Raw genomic sequence first — 23,590 nt, 5'->3', positions numbered from 1 at the left:
ATAATATATAATAACAAATTATAAAATTATATAATAACAAAGCAAATACCTAACAATTTTCTTCTTAATTACTTTTTAATTAATAAATAAATATTAGATACAGATGCAAAAAGAGATTTATAAATATGCAGAGTTCAGAGGAAGAAGAGAACAATTAGGCTCCTCACTGTAAGTTGGTCAGAGATGGATGCTAGGAAGACAAAAGACTTTAAATTCTATTTTAAGTTTTATTACATACAAAGAAACGATAAAAATTAAAGCATTTAAAAGTTAGGAAATGCTTTATTTATGGTTGCTGTGGCATACAGAATTTTATCCTTGCATGCTGAAATCTTGTATGCTAAATGAGATAAAAGTCCTATGAAAAAGATTATATGGGATGATGAAGTTGCAGGCTATATCTTGTTGCACACACACAGTACAATGTAATTAAGGATCTGGTATGTCTCTATTATTTATTGCGAGACATGCTTTGGGACCAAATAGAATTAGTTTAATAGTATTTAGTATTAAGTATTATTAATGCTATTTAAATAATATTCCTTGCAATTTGCATATAATGGCCTCCAGTTTTGAAGAGGAAACAACAGAAATTTATATGGTACTCTGCAACATTTCTTTATGGCTTCTTATGGTATGCTGAACTTAAGCCCTTGAAAACTGAGCTACATGTCCGCTAGTAGGGTTGAGCCTTCCCATCGATTTTCCTTAGAAATAACAGTCACTGGTTTTGACAGAAAAGGATCCAATTTTCCACCACAGCACAGAGAGTTCCTCTTCCACGTGGAGCATCACAGGGAAAATGTCTGAGGAACGATGACGTGGTTACCTGGGGAGCCAGATCCTTGTGGTTTGCCTTGCCTGTGGCTATTCCTGCGGTTAGGGTGATGAGCAGGGGACTGCTGCCAGTTGGCAGTGCGTGGCGTGATACTACAGTGTCTGATGATTATTTCAGAAGCAGCCTCCTTTTGCTGTAAATGAATAAAATGCAAACAATTTTTGTCCCCAAAAATTTATCCCCCTGTAAAATTTGAACTTTCCTGGGGCAGACATGAAACTGTCCTACCTGGAAATTATTTGTGCTGAGTAGTGGCACTGTGCTGGAAACAATGTAGGAATTATGATTTCTCAGGGAAAGGAAAAAAAGATCCATCTGCAGCCTGCTCTAAGTGGCCCTACTTGAGCTGAGATGTTGGACCAGGTTATTTCCAGAGGTCACTTTCACACTCTGCAATTCTGTGATTCCGTAATTTATTTATTTTTCTAACAAATTAATCAGAAGTTAGTTCCCAGAGCTGAGAACTGAACTGCATTTGTTCTGGTCGAAGGAAACCCAGTAGATGACAATGTACAAAAACAAGACTGTGATGGAGTTTAGACAAGGACATGCATAAACACTTGGTCAATGAACCATGACTCTTTGTTTTAATACCAGTTGCTGTTTATCACAGTTCATCTCTGAAAGTAGCATTAGAAAAGAAGGAACGAGTATTTATAATGATGCCATCTTAAATACACGATGAGTCTTCATAGTGAATGATTTCTGTATCCAGATACAAGCTCATGGGAAACATGAGACAGGTCATCTGCTAAAGGGATAAGGAGAAATTGGATAATGCCTTCAGCTTTCGAAAGCTCCAGTTCAGGCAATGATATCTAACGGGGATGCCAATCGTGTCTGATAAAGGCACATAGGTTGGATCAGACTCAGCAGTAATACTATCATTATTTCCTGTCTAGAATTAATCACTTTCCATATGCTGAGCAAGGGAATAGCAATCCTTAAACTCATTTTTAAACTAGCTAGTCACAGCCTGTGTTTTCTCTGGTGAACCCAGCTAAGGTCAAAAATGAGTGTGGAAAATTGTTTTTCTCCTTTGAGAAATCAGTCACAATTCACACATGGAGTTCAGAACCTCATTTTGCCGATACAGCCTTTTAATCCTCACGTTTCCATTTCAGATTTAAGTCTAATTAGAACTAGTTGGAAAATGAGTTGGAAGATTGGAGTTTTGAAATTGTTTTCCCATTTTCAGCAGTTTTTCTTGGCAAATTGCAAAACTTATTTGACAAGAACAAAAATTAATAATTAAAACCCTTGCAGCTAGGAGAAACCCAGTAGCTGAGAAGAAAATTAGCATGATATAGAGCTAAAGGGAAGAATATCTCTTTAGTGTTTCTCTCAATATAATTAGTTCTGTTTTTTAATGTTTGAGGGATTTTAAATATATCAAATAAGCCTGAACAGGCAATGTAATGATGCCTATTATGTTTCCTTAGTTAGTAGGAAAAGGTAGGACATAATTTAAGCATGAAATTGCATGATGGAATTCATTTCCTAACTCTGAATTTCACTTGCAGGCCCTGGAAAGTGAGTTTGTATCATGTCAGCTTCATCAGTGGATTGACCTTATATTTGGCTACAAGCAACGAGGACCAGAAGCAGTGCGTGCACTCAATGTTTTCCACTACCTAACATATGAAGGCTCTGTGAACCTGGACAGTATCACTGACCCTGTCCTAAGGGAGGTAGGTCTTAACTGCCATGTCATTCTAAAAACTGCTGTCAGCTCACAAGAAGTGGCACTTTTTCCATCTTTCACTGCTGGAGAAATTTGTTGTGTGTGAATTGATTCAGAACTTTTGCCCTAGGTGACTTCAGAAGCAAGTATTAATAAACAGCAATAAAATGGATGTCCCAAAGTATTTTGTTTGCTTGAAGTTACTAATATATTTATTGGTCAATTACTATATGGGAAATTATAATGTAATGTCTATTCTGTAAGATATATTTGGCTACTTCTTATAATTTACTTTTATTAAGTTCACTTAGTAGAACTGAAAAGCTGAAACAAAAAACTGCATCATAGTCATATGGAAAAAATCTACCCTTTTTCAGTCAGATAATGCTGGTGAGAATATGCATCTGAAAAAGTGTGACTGGAGTAACTGCAGCACTTATTCAGATTACTTTTGTGTTAATGACATAGAGTATAATCAAGCTGTTACCAAAATAGAAAATGTTTGCTGTTTGTTGAATATACACGTATTTATGTTTGTATATTTGTGTGCGAGAAATAGCTATATGTACACATATATTCAAGGAAACATTTTAAATTTATCAGTAACTTTTTAAAAAAATTGCACTAGCTATCCTCATACATGTTACTTTCAGTGACTATATTTGCTTCTGGTTAGACTATTAATTTGAATGGTCATTTTCTAATATCATTCATTCATTGGCTAAAAGAATTGAAATTTGGTGAAAAGTGTGAAGAAGCAACAGCTGCTAGATGAGTACCACTGTGATGAAGCTGTACACACAATCTTCCATTCCCCCAGATAGCTGCCATCTGCTGTATGCAAAACAGTAATAATTTATACATTGCCAGGCGATGGGGTTTTGTTTGTTTGTTTGTTTTCAATCTTGGAGAAAGAAATCTACAGATTTCTGAAATAAATATATTCTAGAAAGCATTCATATTCAGCTAAATATTGGGTTTAGGTATGTTGGTTTTTAGTACTGCATTGTTGCATCTTGTTACATTTGGCGCTTTTTGAGGAGCAGAACTAAAAAATCATTCAGACCCCTAGCTTCATAGAGCTGGATTTTCACACCACACACTGCAAAGCTTATATTTTGTAAACAGTAAGAATTTGCTTAGTTTTAAGAAGGGCCAAAATTGCTTTGATCCCACTGTCTCAAATATTTAACGTTAACATCTACATAATGGTTGTCTGGATTTAAAACTTTGAGTATGAAAAGAGTCAGTAAGGTATAAAACTGGAGATCCAAAGGAGCAATGCTTTTTAAAGTATAAAACAGGTGTCAAGCACCATGAATACAAGGGATTTGCATGGCTTAAGGTCCTGATTTGGATGGGAAGACTCCTATGTCTTGACTTTAAGGGTCTACTCCCACAGGGCAGCTTGTAGGACTGAGGTCTATCTGTCTGTCTGTGCACTTTATTTAACATGTTATGACATGATGAGATTCTTCAGCTCTCCTGTGGCTCTACTTACATGCATAACTTGTCATCAGAAATTTCAAGAAATTCATGGAGATGTTTTTGTTCACTCACTTGTACATCTAACCCATGCCCTGTCAGTCAATAGCATATAAGTATCTTCTTAGGCTATTTATGCCATGTAAACTTCTGAAAACACAACCTTATCTTCATTGCTACAAGTTAGATTAGTAAATAAAATTCATTGTTAGCAGTAAGAAGATAATGTCTAGAAAAAAATCAATCCTCTTAATTTTTGTTTTATAAAGATACATAAAGTTGTATGCGTGCATTTTAGAACAGTATGCTTTCTCCTCTGAGAGGTCTCAGACATTCGTGATTTGTGTTTTGTCATAAAAAGGTTAAAAAATACTTTTAATACATTTTTAAACAGAAATTACAATATACAAGTAAATGTATATGATTTAGAGCCTTCTTCTGTTTCCCTGATCTCTATTTATGAAACTAGCAGGCATTCTCTGGCCTGTAATAAAGCCTTTGACATCTTGATGTCATCTTAATAGGTCAGGTATTTGGATGTCATGTTTCTGTTACAAGTATATGTGTTCTATATGCATTGTTTTGTTGGTGTTTTTCTTTTCACTTTGTTCTGACTTTTACTAGATGTTCCAGAAAATAAATTAAAAGCAAAAAGATCCTTTAAAATCCTCTGAAGACCACGTATAAATACAGAAATGTAAAGACAGGAACACTGGCACCTTTAAAAATAGTGGTAACAATTTCTTATTATGTTTTACAGTGGTAGATGGGGGTATCCAGTATCTTAACTTAGAATCACTCCAATTTAAAATTAGTTGAACTTTGCAGTTTTCCGGGAAAATACATCTCTCAGTATCCAAATATTCTTGATGTTTATTTTCTAAATAAATAAACTGAAATATTTTTGTTCTGTCACACAGAAGCCAGTGAATGTTCTCAATAAATGCCTGTAAAATTACCCAGTCAATGTAACCTTATTGGCAGTAGCCGTTATCAGACCAGTGGGCTCAAATATGGCAGTAACCTCCTCAAATTGTGGCCATAATTTATTTCATATTGGGCTCTCAGGAGAACTTGTCCAGTGAAATAAGGCTTCAAATAAAAAAACCTCCCATTTGGATCCCAGCTGAGCGAAAGACATCAATTAAAAAGGCAGATCGCTGTGACCTCTTCATGCTATACCTTGAGCCTTTCACTTTTACTCTTTGCTTGAGCACCTCACTTAACCACTGAGGAGTATGTTGTTAGCTTTTTGTGATGAAGGATGGTACAGTAGTCATTTCGGTAGGCTTCTAGCTGGAGCAAAAATATATTCAGTGGTGGGAGAACTCATCCCTGCCATTCCTTACGTCTTACTCATGTGCGTGGGGGAACCCTCTAAGAACTCTCTACTGTTTGTGGTCACCCTGTGCTTTTGTTCTATTTGGACCTATTTAGTAGAAGGCTCTCCATCTGCTTTGCTTTCTTCATTTTATATTTTGCAAATTCACAATGGGTGAAACCAGAATGCTGAAATAGTGTTACATTTTAGAAATCTATGAAATCACATATGCCTACCCCTGTAATAACTTTGGCAACTTAAGATCTGCACTGGATGGGTAGAATATACAGATTTGATTTAATGTACTGCTTTTGATTTTTCAAAGAACTTTGTAATTTTCCAATGTCATAAATATATTTAGTCACTGTAAAGAAATTTAAGCAGTAATGAGAGCAAAATGGTGGTCCTGACTTAAGTGCTCCACAGAATTGGAGTGAAATTGAATTTGGTTGTTTAGATCTTCTATGGTCAGAAATTGGGAAATTCTGTAATTCTATCAGTTCTAATGGTCTCATTCTTCACATTGGAAAATTGTTTTCTTATTATAATGAGAAAAAATGTGTAGCAAAATAAACATTTATCAGGACCCAAATTATTCTTTTCCTTGTTTGGTTGGATTTTTATTGCAACCTTTTGTATTCTATTTGTAAATTTTTCCCTTTTTGAAGCAAAAGCAGTGAAGTGAAAGCTAAAAGTTGAAGAACAGCTTAAGGATATTGATTCATTCTTACTTGACAGGTGAAATCATGGTTGCAGCACTAACCACAGCAATTACAGCATTAAAATGTCAAGAAATTAGAGGTCAGAATAACAGATAATTTTCTTCCTTTTGTCAGATTAAAAATTGACATTTTTTGACAGCACAGGATCTCTGGCTGAGAAAATTATGACAGCTTAACTCATCTTGTACTTGTAAAGCAGTAATTGATAATGAACTTTATCATGACAGTCTTCTCCTGTGGAGAAACATGACAGAACATCCCTCGTACAAAGCCTGTATCTCTTTTTAATATGTAAACAGTAGTTATATTGGACATTAGATGTTATTTGGAATTGTCTTTACTGTTAGTTTACATCATAATCCAAATCCTTTCCGCTGGACAGATTTGACTGACTTCAGGGAGTTGAGGCTGAGAATGCTAATGTATAAAGAACATTATGAGAAACGTAGTTTATTTGTGGTGCTTCGATGTTACTGGTTCACTTCTTTAGGAAAATATAGTTCCTCCTCTGGTTTCTCCCACAGTGTCTATAGATTTTAGGACCTTAATTTTCCTGAGGAAAATCACCTGGAAATCTGGACACTCAAAAATCAACAGAGTTATGGGGTTTTTTTCAAGTTAGAAACTTGTTTCTGCATGACACAAAGTGATGTGGCTAAAAGGGAACAGCACAGTTATTCTGGTAATTAGAAAATTATGTTCAGTACTACCTTGTACATCAAACATAAAATAATAAAGTGGGCATGTTCAGATAGTGCATAATAGATTAATCACATGTAGTACTGAAACCACAGCTAATGTGTAGCCTCTCAGAAAAGTAATATTTCAGGTTTTCTGTTTATTTTTTTTAAATTATAGCCGGATCTCTATTTACTTTTTTTTTTTTAAGACATTCAGCTTCTTTATGATTAGTAATGTTCTGTAAAATCAAGTGAAACATTATATTGCACAGCTATTGGGTTGCACTAGACTAGGCTAACTTTGTGTCACTCTTGTGTTGGATGTGAGTTGCAAGCACAACTTAGCAGTGCAGTGCAGGGATTTCCCTGTACTGCTGCATCTTCACCAAACACTTGTGTGCCCCCAATCCAACAGGAATTGAGAGTAGGAAAGCAAGGTGGTGTGAAGCTACTCGGCTCAGATATTTGTTCCGAGCAGCCACCTGTCAAAATACCTGAGCATTCTTGCAACTCACACAGCAAATTGAAAAATGATTAAAATTGCTAGTGTTTGACAGGCAGTTGCAGCGCCCGTAAACTAATCCTAGTAGGATGGTTTTGCTGGCAGCTAGCAGAGCATATGGCCTATGCAATATTTATTTCTTTGGTGGTGACTTGATATTTAGCATATTTAAATAATTTGAAAAGTCATAATGATGCAGTCTTGCGGTGCCTTTCAGTTACCCTTATTTCTGGGTTTTATTTTTCCTCTTATATTTTCTTCTGTTATCTCTTTCTTTGATCTGACAGGAATAACAAAACATCCCTCTGGATCTGCTATAGTGAAATATGCCCACAGGAAGCAAAGGAGATCACATCAGTTTTCACTTCTTTTTTTTTCCTTCTTTCCTTTTTTTCCCCCCTCCTTGCTGAAACACTCTTTGCTACTACAGAGGGCTGACATGATAGGGCTGTCAAGACTCAGCAAGATAGATATATCTTTAACAAAAGGAGCTGGAATGTTAGCCTTTCCCCGTTGGCTGAACCTGGCAAATTTATGAGGAAAAAATTAACACGCTGCTTTAATAGCACTATATAACACTTTCAAGGTAGTGCCAGCCCTTACAACCATGTGCTTATTCTTGCTTTTGCTTGGAGTTATTCTTATTTATTCCGATTTCATTTTTAACTTTTTAGATATTTTTCTTCTGGGCACCATTTCTTTGATGTGACAGGGATATCAAAACCACCTTGATGGATCTGCTTGATTGAATTGTACCCACAGCACTGGCCACTTACATGTTCAGTTGTGCTTAATTGCCTCCATACAAGGGATCGTCTTTGCTTCCTTTCTAGGAGCAGTCCTGCTTAGGCATGGATGTAGATAGTGATGGAGTAAGTGGAAAGCAGCAAGTAGTATCAATATCCACTTCTATCAAAGTTAATTGAAGGAATCTGTATAGCAAGAATTATTATTTGAGTAAAAGCCATTATCAAAGTGGAAATTACTTTCTTATATGCTAAGGGCTCTGTTCTTCTCTGAGAAATGTGTACTTGAATCCTGTTGATTTTTGCTGAGAAGTCTACATCTCCTTTACTCCCAAATACTGTGTTTCCCAGACAAACAAAAAAGGGTTTTTTCCCCCAAAGTTTTACTCAGTTTTTGGGAAAAACACCTTGATTATTTTTTTTAATTTTGTTTGCCTCTGAGTCTATTCTCTGTGTGAAAGGACTATCAACAGAAAGCTAAATGGATGTTTACATTTAAGTCTGGGAGTGTCTGTGGGTATGATCATTTTTATGTCTTTTCAGTGAGTTTCAGAGCTTAGTATCCTCTTCTGTAAATGGGAATGGAGGAGGTTTTACCTGCTCTCACTGTTTTGTTAGCTTTCTGTAGATCAAGAAGAAAAATATGGGCGTTTTTGAGGTTATTTATTTCTGTAGGTAACAATTCCTGTAGAAGACACTGAATACAGGAGGAGACACCTTAAATCAGAATATTCGATGAGGAATTAGTGTAAATTGCATCAGGTCAGTTACCACACAGTAATTGCCCAATGTATAGGCTTTTATTTTGTGTGCTATTTTACTTGTTTCTCATTCAAGGGAAACGGCTTTCAGAAAGTGTTTACTGCAGAATAGCTAAAACGTTTTAATTATTCATCCAATTTTACTATGAAATAACTTTTTGGGAGCTCCTACACTGAGTAACACAAGCCATTTATGACAAGGAGTCAGAAATCATAATCCGATCCATAGGATTCCAAATTAAAAACATCTTTCTACCATTGCTTAAAATAATTATCTACAGTTAGATTAGTGATGGATCATGATATCTCCAGTTAATAAATGCATTAGAGGTGAACAGGTAGTCAATATTTCAGTGAATCTGTGCTGGTCTGAGTTCATGACTGTTACTGGATTGTGCTGTTATATGTTTATAGAACTTCAGAATCTTTTCATACTCAAGAAAATGCAGAGATCCTGGAAGTAAAGCAAATAGTGGTGTAAATGTGGCGTTTGGGTCCAAAATGGCATACTAGAAGGTTTGGGATTTGTTTCTTTTTCACTGTACTTGTGACTAAAAAGCTCAGCATTTAGGCAGAGCTAAGCACTGTCACACAATGTACATGACCAACCCTACACCCAGCACTCCAAGTGAAGAACTGCAGAGAACTTATTTAGTTGATGAGGCTTCAACCATCTTTCAGCTAATTCCTTGATCTGAGGAATACTAGGGTGAGTTTGTGAATAACTTAGAGCCCAGAAAATGTCTCAATCTACTTTGAGTATTATTTGGAATAAATTGCTTGGCCAATTCTCATCCATGTTAGAAATTTCATATGCATTTTTCTCAGAACATCCTGGAGCCTTACCTAAACTGAGTTCAAAGTTTTGCCAGTAAAAAAAGAACATCATTAACCACAATTGCTCTCTTTTATTGCAGAAATGCATAAAATATAGGTCTTGTACATGAATTTTTTTTATTGTCTGGTTATTTTGTTTTTCTCCATATGGATGACAGGTACCAATTATTGATTTTTAAAATTAGCAATAAGCATTTTAACATACACTTAAAGTAATATTTTATGTGAGAGAGACACAGAGAGAGAGAGAGATGGTGTGAAAATTACTGCAGCTGATTGTAACAGAAATAGCTGGAAGGGGCTTCTTTTTTCCTATTAGCACAGATTTCAGTTATATTGTGCTGTCATTACCTCAGCATAAATTAACTATTATTCAAAACATTTCACACACAGCAGTTTATTGGAACAGATATTACTCAGTCTAAGTATCTAGTCATTCACTTAGAAAGATGCAAAGCTGAGCATTCTAAACGTTTTAAACATATTGATAATGTGCCTCTTTAATGCCATTTTGAAGCCTGTGTACAGTATATCTATATTATTGTTTTCAATTTATGTCAAGAACAAAGTGAAGTTTTGAAGAATGTGTTCTGGGAAATAATCCAAACAGAATTATTTCTTTATAAGATAAACCCTGAAAATAACTGAGAACATTTATTTCAAACGTAACAGTGTAACCTGTTTCAAAATTGAAATTCTAATATACACTGAAGCTTCATGAATTCTATATGTGACACCTTTCAGTATGAATGTTTTACCTGCTTCTCTGTCAGTCCTTTTTCAGCTGTTAGTTTTGAAGGTTTGCCCGTTTTCTGAGATAGTTCTTGTGTCCTGCAGTGGATAAATTGAAGGCTGGCAGATGGTTGAAGCCTCATCATAACCACAATTTGTAGTGAAGGGTATGTGTTTTGCAAATCTCAGAGCACCTTCTTAAGGTGGGAACAAGGCAGATGATTTGTGATAGAAATATGAAGCTGAGAGCAAGAAATAAGCCAGCATTTACTTTCCATTCAGATAAAACAGAAAACCTCTAATGTTATATTACCACATTCTTAGCTTAATGCATTTTATTTCATTAACAATGTAAGATTTTACTGATGAGTTTTGTTATTTTTGTTCTGACAAAGTAGAAGTAGAGCATGAAGTCACACTTTTAATTTTGTGTAGTTTTATATTTATAAAATAAGATCAAAATAGACATGCTGTGTGCTTTGGTTTACTGAGTCTGTTCTGCTTTCCAAACATTATAAAACATCTTCAACAATCATATTTTATTTAAAAAATAAATCAGAAGAAAAAAAAGTCACAGCTAAAATGCATTCTTTAATGATTAAGTACCCTTTCCTCTTTTATTACTCCAAGCTTTCAGAAGGCCTGTTCTGTTGTTTGCTTCCCTGTTTTCCTCATTTTCTTTTGTGTTTTCCTACAGGGGATGTTCTTAATTGTGAAATAAGTAGAAATAAATATGATGTGTATGTTCTGTGTAATGGCTTTCTGAAGCACGTGTAAGTTATCCTTCTGGCTACTCGTTAGCTGAGCTATTGATAACATTTATTTTCCATGACAATGTTATTCTCTAGGCTTGATCCTTGTCAACTACTGGCCAAATTGCCATGGGATCTAATCAGTCGCTAATAGACCACCTTTCTGTCATGTTTTGGTTGAATTTCCACACGAGCATTGTGTATTGTTTTCTATGCTAGCTTACCAGAAAGATTTGAGAGTTCAGAGAAGAGCATCCTAGTGATGAGAGGACAAAGACTGATTTATGAACAGGATTTCAAGAGCTTGACAATAACAGTGAAAGGAGATGTTTAGCACAAAGACAGGAATATGGAGAGTTGCTTATACCAGCTGAGATAGGGATATTACTTGGTCTGATTCCAGATTAACCAGCAGTTACAGGATCAAGTTCAGACAGGAAAGTTCAGACTTAATGGCAGAAGAGGTTTCATAATGTCTATAGGTTGTAATTTGACTGTACAAATCTCGTAAGAGAAATTGTAGTCTTCATTAAATGGGTCATTTCAAATTAGAATGGGCAAACACTGTAAAAATAGGTTGTTAGGAAGAATGTACACTGTGGGAAAAATGGATCTTTGTCATCTGTATCATTTATTCTGCTCTGTTCTGTTATGGTGATAACTGTAAGCAAAACACAAACGCAACTACTTTGTCAATAACTGCATTAGTCTGTGCCTCCTATGATTGCATTCATTTTCATCACAAGTCATTGCATCTTTTTTTGGTTAACTCAGGATTATATTTATAAGTTTTTAATTTATGACAAATTAGTGGTTAATGTAGAAATTATTTTAAAAATTGCTACATTATGGGTGGAAATTTTTCAAGACGGAAAGTTTAGCTTTTTGAAGCTCTTCTTTGTTTAAGACTGTCTGTCTGAAGGGTTGGTTCTTTGCTGACTTACATAGGCTAAAGCCAACAGGTTGAAAAAATGTAGTCAGTAGATATCTTGAGCACATACCACATATAGATTGCTATCCAGAGTCATAGTTTACTGCATTTCCTACAATCAAACCCAGTTGCATGTAATTTACACCAAGTCACAGAACTTAAATACTGTCCTAAATATTCACATTCCCCTTTTTATTTCTTATATTGCCAATTTTGTCAGAATCTTACAGAAAAAGTATAAATGCGTAGCAGTTTTACAGTATACAAGGCAAATGTATGAGTATTTCCTAAGATAGAAGGACAGTATTGAGGAGGGAAATGTAACTGAAGTGGAAGAGTAAGGAAATAACTTTAGACATTTTTCTTAGAGAAGTGATACATTCAGTTGATGGACAGAAAAATAACGAAAGAGGTGGGGAATTTTAAGAATTGTTGTTCTTTAAAAAATCATTACCTCCTGAAATAAACTTGTCATGCAGAAACTTTACATACATTTATTGTTGATTTTAAAAAGTTTAACTGTGAATTTTTAAAGCTCACAATTTAGCTTTTAAAATAAAAAGCATAGTTAAAACCAGCTGTTAGCATGCACTGTTAAATCTTTTAGTCACAAAGAAAGAAAACATTAATTAGAAAAGAGTGGACAAAGTTTCAAAGTTTCAATGAAACCTCCCGCTGATATTACTGTTGCATTTTTATGGATAGGATGCCTATGCTGAAAGGCCTCTGTGCTCCTAAAAATGACAATTAAAAACATATACAGTGTCTTAAACAAAACCAAAGGCAAGAGGAGCTAATAAATAGTTTTAAGCCTGATGTGGTGCTCAACAAATTCTCCCTTCTAACAGCATGGAGTAAAAATTCACATTGCAGTGCACTATTCAGATGACATCAGCCTCCCTGAAAATCATGGGAAGTAGCCCAGTGCTACTGCCTTGGCTCCACTCCCAATTACTCCCCAGAGCACTTAACAAGTCTAGATTACTTGTATTTTATTCTCATCCTGATTAGTTTTTCCTTTTCTTCTGGAGGCTGTACAAGTACCAGCAAAGCCAGGCTCTTTCTGCTTCTGTGACCTTTCCTGGCTAGCAGAAGTTAGGAGCCATTTGGTGACCCAGCTTGAAAGTCAGAGGTCCGTCAGAAATACTCACTCCCCGAGTTTCTTTAAAAATACCACTGTTTTTTTCATATGATACATTGGTCTGTTATGAGCTGCTAGTGGGGGTCTGGTTGATGGCTTCTGCTTTCAAGATCAGGATGTAGAATAAGGACAGAGATACTCAGTTTTGTTATTTTTGTCCAGACTAGAGATAACTCCATGTATTTTTCACCAGGAGATCTTAATGAAGAGTAGAAGTTTCTTCTTTCTTCTGCCTCAATGGAGAGGAAAAGTAATTTCATTATTTTTCAGATTTTTCATAAGCACCTTCTTTGTTTTGTAGCACTTCTACTTCTGATAAATATCTGGAGCTTTATTATTGTAGGAATATAAGGTTATAATAATAACACTGTTTTCATTGCCACAGAATAACTAGCTTCTGTTTCAGCTCGGCCTTCTGGTTAGTATAAATGGTGATGGATCAGTGGCATGTGAATTTGAATTATTTTTAAAATTCTTTTTGAGTAATAGGAACACAAACGTACCTTCCATTTTTTGCCCAGAATAAAGCCCTGCATGTGCTATATGTTTTAACTGAACAGGTCAGGGTGAGAAACTTCTCTTCGTGTCTGGAGAAAATAAATAAAAATGAGAGATGAAGTAGGGGAAATAGAATTGAATGGTAAGTGGGGCATTTGCACAGCTTCTGTCTTCTTGAGAGAGAGTGAGAGAGAGGCCAAGGTGCAACGGGAGCATGAGAAGCCTGGAAAACAGGAAAGAAAGGGAAAGGACAGAAAGGACATTTGGAGCTCTGGTTGCAGAAGAGGAGGAAGGGAAAATGTTAGGAAGGCAGCCCTTGGGAGCCCTATAGAAGAAATGAAGGAATTACTACAGGAACAGAGAGCTCTTGGTATAGTTGCTAAGGCAGAGAAATGAGGTTTGCAGCCTTCCCAGAGCTTTATGGGATTTCTTTTCGTCTTGACCTTTGGGACTTCTTTTTTCATTAGCGAATTCATTGAGATATTGTATAATATAATCTAGTTAGGCATTTCTAAACAAAAAAGACTTTGTTTTAAGTACTTTTGACTTGTAAAATTTAGCAGGTTCCTAAATACAGCTGATGGTGTTCTGAAAAATACTACTAGCAATTTTTAGCCTAGCACAACTGGAACTGCAGGCTTTCCGGCTGTTACTCACTGCTTTTCACATGTGGAAACAATTGTAGCACCCCAGACAGCAGCAGTGTTTTTTTAAAATGCTTGTAAATTTTAATGACTGCCAACTAAGAGATGCTAATGACAGTTTTCATATAATTTTTTTATTCCTTTACTTTATCTTTTGTAGACTTTGAAAATCTGTATGGTTCCAGTCAGAAGAAAAGCTACATTTAAAAACTCAGAGGATTTTTTATTTCTTACTTAAGGAAATGTAAAAATTTATCTCTGCTTTAGAAAACCCTTGAAATAACTTTTCACCACTGGAGATAATGCTCTTGGAATCCTAGGAGCCTTTTCAGGAAAGAATGTTTGTGTCATAAGTTTACTTGGTTTAAAAAAAAACTTCTGTACCAAAAATCTAGAAACATAAATTAAGATTTCAGCATCCTAGCTTGTATTTCATATGCAAAAGAGAAAAATATAGTTAAAGGATGACATAAGGGAGAAGAAAGGAAATGCTTTGCTTTAAAGCAAAAACTCCTGAGTAGGAGTGTCAAGAAATGTGAGGTATGATAAACCTAAGATGGTAATGGTAGATTTAAATTTTTAAAAAAAAACAACAAACAAACAATCAAAACCCCCAACAAACAAACAAACAAAAAACCTGAAAGATGCAGGCAAGGACAGCTTCAAGAAAAGTTTTGGTAATAGTAAGAAATTTTAATTTCTTGGAACTTCAAACTGGCAACACAAATTCAGGAAGAAAGAAACAGTTTGGCCAGCATAGAAGATTATGCTCTAAGCAAGATCTTGCCAAGACCTAAGAGTGAGGATTCTCTCTTAGTAACAGGATTTAAACTACAGGAGGAACATTGAGGCAATGGAACTGGTTTGGTTTTGTTTGGTTTGCAAACACTATCTAGGACACATCTGCAATTCTGTATATTGTGATGCTTTGAGTACCATCCTATATATGAGTAAAACAAAGGAGTAGCATTAACAGGGAAATTCTATGTTGCAGGTGTACATTTTAGTAATTTGCATTGCAGAACCAAAATGTCAGAGAAGCTTGTTCCATAGACCTAAACACCAGATGGGAAAGATCATCTAGATCGGCCTCTCACCCAACAAATCACATTGAGTTTTTGTGCATGTGGCCTTTTGAATGTAACCATAAGTGTTGGTGTCTGAATAATGAAAAGAGGATATGGAAGTCTTTCCTTATATAGGTAGAGTTTAGGTGATGAAAAATTATTTCAATCAATCTCCTTAAATGTTTATCATCCAAGAAAAACAACAAAAGCTCTTATTTTAAAAGAAATGAGATTATGTCTTCACAAAAGATCAAATTGCTTGTCAGATTGAGAGGAATCCTTGTTTCTGAGGTTATCCATTATATAACAATAGGAAAATTATTTAGTGACAATTGCAAGTCATCTAAAAATAAAAAATCCTGATTGTCCAGGTTTCAAAACCTTGACTATATATGGCATGAAGTTACATATTTAATGAATTATTGTATCATGCTATTACATCTCTCACAAAAGTAACTTAGCAGGAAAATAATTTCTAATGTGTTGTACTCAGTAACTTAATGATCAAAGAAAGCAACATTTTCTTATATAAATTTAATACAGATTTGGGAGAATGATGACAGAGCAATGATTTCTTTTGGCATGACATCAATGAACATATAAGAGTTTCAGTAAATCTTACTAGTCTGTATGGGACAGGAATTATTACAAATATGAATACAAGAAATACAATACAACTGAAGAGAATAATGGCATGAAATCAGAATAATAAAAAGTTCTTTATATAAGGGGTGACCTCATTGCTCTCTACAGCTTACTGAATAGGGGAAGCAGAGAGAGAGGTGCTGAGCTCCTCTCCCTGGTATCCAGTGATAAGATGCATGGAAATGGTGCAAAGCTGCATGAGGAGATTTGGACTGGACATTAGGAAACATTTCTTCACTGAGAGGGTGGTTGAACACTGGAACAGGCTTCCCAGAGAGGTGGTAGATGCGCCAGGCCTGTCAGTGTTCAAGAGGCATTTGGACATTGCACTTAACTACATGTTTTAACTTTTGGTCAGCTATGAATTGGTCAGGCAGTTGGACTAGGTGATCATTATAAGTCCCTTTCAATTGAAATTATTCTATTCTATTCTATTCTATTCTGGAAAAAAATGAAAATAATTGTGAAAAATCCTATAAATAAATGTATTACTTTCTTCAGTTCCAGCCTATGTTTGGAGTTTTGCACAGCAGTGACTCCAGAAGCAAAGGAATACTCCCTGTCTGCCTTGTGTACAGGCAAACAGCAGGGAAGAAAAGGCAGAGAAATGACCATGGGCTGGGAGCAAACCCTGCAGTTTTAAAAAATATCTCAACCACAGAAAGTAAGTGATGAACTGAGCAGCTTGACCTGAGGAACCTCTATAACAACATAGACCTTGTCAGAGGAATTGGGAGTTAAAGCTATTTCATTTAGAGCATAATAGAGTTTGCTGTAGGTTTTAGTGAAATGTAATGAGAGAATTTCATTATATCAGTGGTAAACTCCTTTGTTCTAGGCAGAGTTGTAAGTATACAAGAAAGAGAAAAACTATAGAAAAACATTTTTGCCTTCTGATATGGTTAGGAAGGGAGCAGGGCATTTCACTCCTTGACATCAGCCCTTTTCAGTATAAGGAAGTTTTCCATGATTTTAAGAGGAATGGTCAACTGCTAGAGAGGAAAAGGAAGTGTTTGTGGTCAGGCATATGAGAACCTCACATATGGCAGTATACCTGAAAGAGTAAGGGACTCTTTCAGCTAAACCTGCACTGGCTGCAGGATATCCATCTCTATGTTAATTTTGCTTTCATAGAATCATAGAATGTATTGGGTTGGAAGGGACCTTAAAGATCATCCAGTCCAACCTCCCTGCCATGATCAGGGACACATTGCACTAGATGACATTGCTCAAAGCCCCATCCAACCTGCCCTTGAACACTTCCAGGGAGGACATCCACAACTTTTCTGGGCAACCTGTGCCACTGTCTCACTGCTTTCACAGTAAAGAATTGTTTCCTAATATCTAGTCTAAATCTACCCCCTTTCACTTTAAAGCTGCTGTCCCTTGTCCTGTCACTACACTCACGGATAAAGAGTCCTTCTCCATCTGTCCTGTAGGCCCCCTTTAAGTACTGGAAGACTGCCATAAGGTCTTATCAGAGCCTTCTCTTCTCCAAGCTGAACAACCCTAACTCCCTACCTTCTCTGTTTCTGTTTGTGAGATGTACTGAATTTATTTCCAATTTGCAGTGTATTAACCAAATGCCTTGCTTAAGCTGGCAGTGTTTAAAATATTTCTGTGTCCTGAGAGGCATATTGGACTGGAAAGGGCAAGAATGGGAGAACTGTAAAGGTGACAGTGGGAAGAACCCAGTATCACAGTTAGTAGCTTAATGAAGTAAATGTGAAAGCTAAAAGACAGCGCTCCCCAAGACAAATAAGGTCACCAATGTGACTGTTGTCTGTAAAGAGAATGGAAGATCTTACAATTCACATTCTCATTCGTTTTGTAGTACTGTTTCCTTTCACAGAGGAATAAGGATGAAGTTCAGGAGTGGATTGACTCTGGGAGAAGACTGAAGGTCATCTCTGAGCTATTGGTCTTCTGCTGGGGAGCCATTTAATTGTGCATTGGATCCAGTGGGATACCTCCTGTGAGGGGAAGAAGCTTAAGGTTGCTCCTCTCCATTGTTAAATTAATAAAGTAGTGACCTGTAGAGAAAATCAATTTCTGTTCCCATCTTGCAGTCCCTTGAGTATCCTGATTAAATAACTGACTGTATTGAAGCCTCCAGACTAGTTGAGTCATACCTTGTGTTTAAACTACAGCACTTCTTTCCTCCAAACATACAATAATAAAATGGAAATCAATACCCGTAACCCAGCTTATCAAAAGTCCTGAAAATACTGATGCTGTTTAACAGCTGTAGATGCAAATAAAAAAGTATCTCACACCACTTTTAGGAAACAATAATGTTTTCAAGCTGCTTACACTACCCACCAAAAGGGCTGTCAGTAATGTTTGCTCTGAAGTAGATGGTGCTTGAGGGCTGTTGAGCATGCTGGCTGCATAGGCAGGAGATCACATAAGGGATTCCTCTGCTCACTTGGATGCAAAAATGAATTAATCTTTCAGGAAAGGCAGAGTTGGATGACTATTGCTGTGGCGCATATTTTTCAAATGCCTGAAGATTTTTGCTCTTCATTGGATTCCATCCCTATGCATAGGGGAAAATGGACTGTGGAAAAATCTGAGTGTGGTACACAGGAGGAGCAAAACACTCCATGATTATGGGAATTAGTAATAAGAAGACTGAATATGTTAAAAAAGTAAAAAGACACAGAGAAACTCAGATAATACATATTTTAGAAAGTTTAACTGATTATGGTGGTAATCAATGAAAATTAACAAAATAAGGCCACTTCACATAAGAATAAAAACAATGTCTTACTATCTGCAATGCAGCCTGTTTCTTCTGTCTGTGATTCAAAGTAAAAGTACTCACACATTTATATTTCTTTTATTATGTAGTCACCAGGCATCTCTCCCAGAAAAGGGGAGTTTGCAAATGAGATGGACCATTAATATCTTCCTTGGTGATTTTACCTGCATTTCTAAAGAACTTTCTTAGAGAAAAAGTATGTTAAAAATGAGCTGCTTCATGGCTTACTCTTTGCGCAAAGGTATGCCAAAGAGCAAAGAAAACCTTCACTTTTGTGATGTTTCAGATGAGGCAATTCATTTAGATCAGGCCTGTGTTTCTGAAATTAATCTGCTGGACACCCCTATTTGCCATGCTTTCATTCACACTGCAGAGCAGTTTTGGAGTGCGTCACCAGGCTTCTAAGCCACAGAAGCAATGTGCTCCAGGGGTGCAGCTAGCAGAGCTCAGCCACTGATGGGGTCTGCAACCATCATACTGGACTTGGTTTCAGCATGTGTTCCTCGAGAGGAAGGTGATGCTGATCTCTTCTTCCTGGTATCTAGTGGTAGGACATGTGGGAATGGTTCAAAGCTATTCCAGAGAAGATTTAGACTGGACATTAGGAAGTATTTCTTTACTGATGGGGTGGTCAAACACTGGAATGAGCTTCCTAGAGAGATGGTGGATGTGCAAAACCTGTCAGTGTTGGAAAGACATTTGGACAATGCCCTGCTTTAACTTTAAACCCCACATGCTTCTTGGACAACATGTTCTAGTGTTTTACCACTCTTTCAGTAAAGAAGTTTTTCCTAATATCCAGTCTAAATCTCCTCTGGCACAACTTGAAGCCATTTCCTCTTGTCCTGTCACTAGTTACATGGAAGAAAATTCCAATACCCACCTCTCTACAACCTCCTTTCAGGTAGTTGTAGAGAGCAATAACATCTCCGCTCAGTCTCCTCTGCTCTAAACTAAACAATCCCAACTCCCTCAGCTGCTCCTCATAAGACTTGTTCTCCAGATCCCTACCAGCTTTGTTGGTCTTCTCTAGACATGCTCCAGCACCTCAATGTTCTTCCTGTAGTGAGGGGCCCGAAACTGAACACAGTGTTCAAGGTGCAGCCTCACCAGTGCCGAGTACAGGGCCACAATCACTTCTCTACTCCTGCTGGCCACACTATTTCTGATACAAGCCAGGATGCCATTGGCCTTCTTGGCCACCTGGGCACACTGCTGGCTCATGTTCAGTCTGCTATCAACCAATACCCCCAGGTCCTTTTCTGCCTGGCTGCTTTCCAGCCACTCTTCCCCAAGTCTGTAGTGCTGCATAGGGTTATTGCGACCAAAGTGCAGGACCTGGCACTTGGCCTTGTTAAAGCTCATGCAATTGGCCTCAGCCCATTGATTCAGCCTATCCAGGTCCCTCTGCAGAGCCTTCCTACCCTCAGGCAGATCAACACTCCCACCTAGTTTGATGGTGTCTGCAAACTTACTGAGGGAGTACTCAATCCCCTCATCGAGATCATTGATAAAGATGTTAAACAGGACTGGCCCCAAAACTGAGCCCTGGAGAACACCACTTGTGACTGGCCACCAACTGAATTTAGTTCCGTTCACCACAAATCTCTGTGCTCGGCCATCCAGCCAGTTTTTAATCCAGTGAAGAGTAAACCTATCCAAGCCATGAGCTGCCAGCTTCTCTAGGAGAATGCTGTGAGAGGCTGTGTCAAAGCCTTTACTAAAGTCTAGGTAGACAACATCCACAGCCTTTCCTTCATCCACTAGGCGGGTCACTTGACCATAGAAGGAGATGAAGTTGGTCAGGAAGGACCTGCCTTTCATGAACCCATGCTTGGCTTGGTTGCCCAGTTTTCCTGCTCGTGCCATGTGAGCCCACTCAAGATAAACCGCTCTATAATTTTCCCTGGTACCGAGATCAGGCTGACAGGCCCATAGTTCCCTGGATTGTCTTTCCAACCCTTCTTGTAGATGGGCATCACGTTGGCAAACTTCCAGCCATCTGGAACCTCCTCATTTAACCAGGACTGTTGCTAAATGATGGAGAGTGGTTTTATATGTTCTTCCACTGGCTCCCTCGGTACTCCTCGGTGGATCCCATCCGGCCCCATAGATTTATGGGTGTTGAGATGTCATAGCAGGTCATTAACTGCTTCCTCTTGGATTATGGGGGATTTATTCTGTTCCCTGTCTGTGTCTTCCAGCTCGAGGGGCTGAATACATTTGGGATAGCTAGTCTTACTATTAAAGACTGAGACAAAGAAGACATTAAGTATATTGATTTCTTAGCCAAAATATATATACACATGCAATATAAATCTCTCTATATTATTGTTACATGGCCAATACTAAGTGTAATGAAGTTGTGTTTTACTTGATTACATAAATTAGGATGTGTGAGATCAACTCATTTTAAAATTTGAGTTGCTAACAACTCTTTCCTTGTTCTGACCTATGATTATCAATAAATAAGCTAAGACCCATTTTATCTTTCTCCAATACCTGATCATATCTTAACAGATAATACCTGAAGTGTCTCAAGTACAAATCTCATTTTATGTGTATTAAAAACAGTAGGGAATCTCAAATTAGCTCACTGAATAGCTTTTTTGCATCACATTATTAAGAAAATGAAAACTAATATAATTGCCATTTTGTTCTTCCAAAAGCGTTAAATCTGACAGCTGCTGAATTCGAAGCCTATATTGTTTCTACATGAAGGACATTTGGAGGTGAAATGAGAATTAATTTTATTTTATTAAAATTTGTAATAAATTAACTGGAATGTGTGTCTCAGGGAGTGGTGTATAACTTTGCACATAATACTCAAGATCTGCTGGGAGAAAAGGAGATGATTAATTAGAATGAAATGTTTAAGACCATTAAATAAATCTAAAGTTTTATGATTTACTGTTCAAGAAAAACTGTAGTGTACACTTAACAGTTTTCAGATTAATTTCAGATTCAGCCAGAGTTCTCTTATAAACAAATCAATGCATTACATTATTATTCACAGATCTGTTCTGTACCTGTTTTTCATTTTATGTCAAGTGATCTGATAGGAGGCAGCATTAGGAATACCCTTGGGCCAGTGCTTATGTTTATCTTCTGTGTAAGTTTTGACAAGGTTTTTCTGTCCTTTTTAAGTGTTGAGAGCTTTAGAGAGGAATTCCAGTTGTAGCTGTGTACAGCTTTGGTGGTGTGCAGACTATAGTCTCAGTGCAGTAGTTGAATATTATGGATATTTTTGAAGAAACATTGTTCAGTTTCTTTAAGGAAGAGTTAAGGTTTAAGAGTTGTCAGTTTTACAAATGGTATTTTTAAAAGAAAAAGATAACATTACTAATCATGGGGTGAGGGAAAGGCGGTTGTCTTTGTAAATGCAAGCAAGCAAAAATATTCAATATTCCTTGAATATCAAGGTCTTGATTCTGCATTAGTTCTAGTTATGGAAGGACTTGGCATTAATGTACAGGTTTTAAAATTATGGGCGCATAAAGTATGTGAGTATTTACCAGGACATCTTTAGCTGTTAAATAGCAGTTTCTTTTGGCAGTTATGTTTTAAGTGTCCTTTTCTCATAATCTGAAAAATTCATGCTGGTTTTTTATGGTATTCTGCTTCTCTTTCTCTCCTCTTGTTTCTATCATAAATCTACCTGAACTGGGAGGAAAAACCAGCAAAGTTTATGTATGCAGAATTTATAACCAAACAATCAGAATTTACCAAGCCTGGACAACATGAAAGTAAATGTGTAAATTAGAATTGGGCTGCACTGAAAAAAATTTAATAATTCATTTCAGTGTGCCTGTGAGAGAACAGAAGTATCATTTCAGGGATCACTATAAAGGCTAGGAGAGGAAGAGCTGTGTTTTGTTCAGTATTGCTGCCAAATACAATTCACACTCTTATTTCAACACAGAATTCTTTCAAACATTAAAATTAAATTAACCTTGATAATTATTTGAAGAAAAATAAAAATGGAAATTACTCTTCTCAAAGCTCTATTGACAGGTCTACGTGGAAGCATATACCACACAGCGCCTGATATTGTTGATATTAGTCTTTGTAATTTTGAAAATTAATTTCACCAACAAGTATAATTTTCTCCCCTTCTCCTCACCAACCAAATGAGTTACAGACTATTGAATGAAACAGAAAATGCTGGCTTTGATTTTTATGCTGACTTGAATTTTATGTTCTTGTATAAAAAGTGTCTACATGAGTGAAGTTATCTACACAACATATAAAGATATAATGTTTATATGCTTTATATAGATAGCTGCTGTATAGACATGTACATATGTACATACCCACAAAACTACATTGGTTTAGTATAAAATTACACTATGATTTTAAAATAATTTATCATTACATGTTAATAAAACCAGAGATGCTCACCAGTTCCCAAGAAACACTCTGTGCCTTGGAGACTAAACACCACTCTGAATTAGTCAACAAGCAAGAAATCACCTGTACTGGGATAATTACAGCATCAAATACACCACGGCTACAATCCATTGAAAGTCCTTCAGCCACTTGACTGGACTTTGCATTAAGTTTCTTTTTGAAAAATGTTTGTTTGTTGAATTCCATTATATACCTGTCTATCTAGAGCATCAGGAGTGGTAGACATTAGTGACCTGTTCAGAAATCTTTCTCCACCATTTGTTCTTGCATCTATGCTGTGAAGTGGATGAAAACACAGATTGGCTTGTTGGATTACAAAATATGTAGATTAAAAAGATTATTCTGTATCAAGAAGTATTTATTGTGCTTCTTACTATTTTATGTCTAAAAGAAATAACATAATTTACCAAGATAGTAATAGTTTTGGCGT

General features: G+C 36.5%; 1 protein-coding gene across 1 annotated transcript in view; it reads left to right on the top strand.

Moving 5' to 3' along the window:
* Positions 1-2,361: 2,361 nt before the first annotated feature.
* The window catches only part of LOC104535884 (neurobeachin-like), a gene marked incomplete at its 5' end in the record, with an annotated part of 49,484 nt that continues 28,255 nt past the window's right edge, over positions 2,362-23,590 (top strand). Inside the window, 1 exon segment of the mRNA XM_010186237.1 lies at positions 2,362-2,529. Coding sequence (XP_010184539.1) covers positions 2,362-2,529 — 168 coding nt within the window.

The sequence above is a fragment of the Mesitornis unicolor genome, unplaced genomic scaffold (genome assembly GCF_000695765.1).
Source record: "Mesitornis unicolor isolate BGI_N332 unplaced genomic scaffold, ASM69576v1 scaffold916, whole genome shotgun sequence".
Taxonomy (NCBI): Eukaryota; Metazoa; Chordata; class Aves; order Mesitornithiformes; family Mesitornithidae; genus Mesitornis; species Mesitornis unicolor.
The sequence above is the reverse complement of the archived record's forward strand: the minus strand, read 5'-3'. Positions and strand labels throughout refer to the sequence as shown.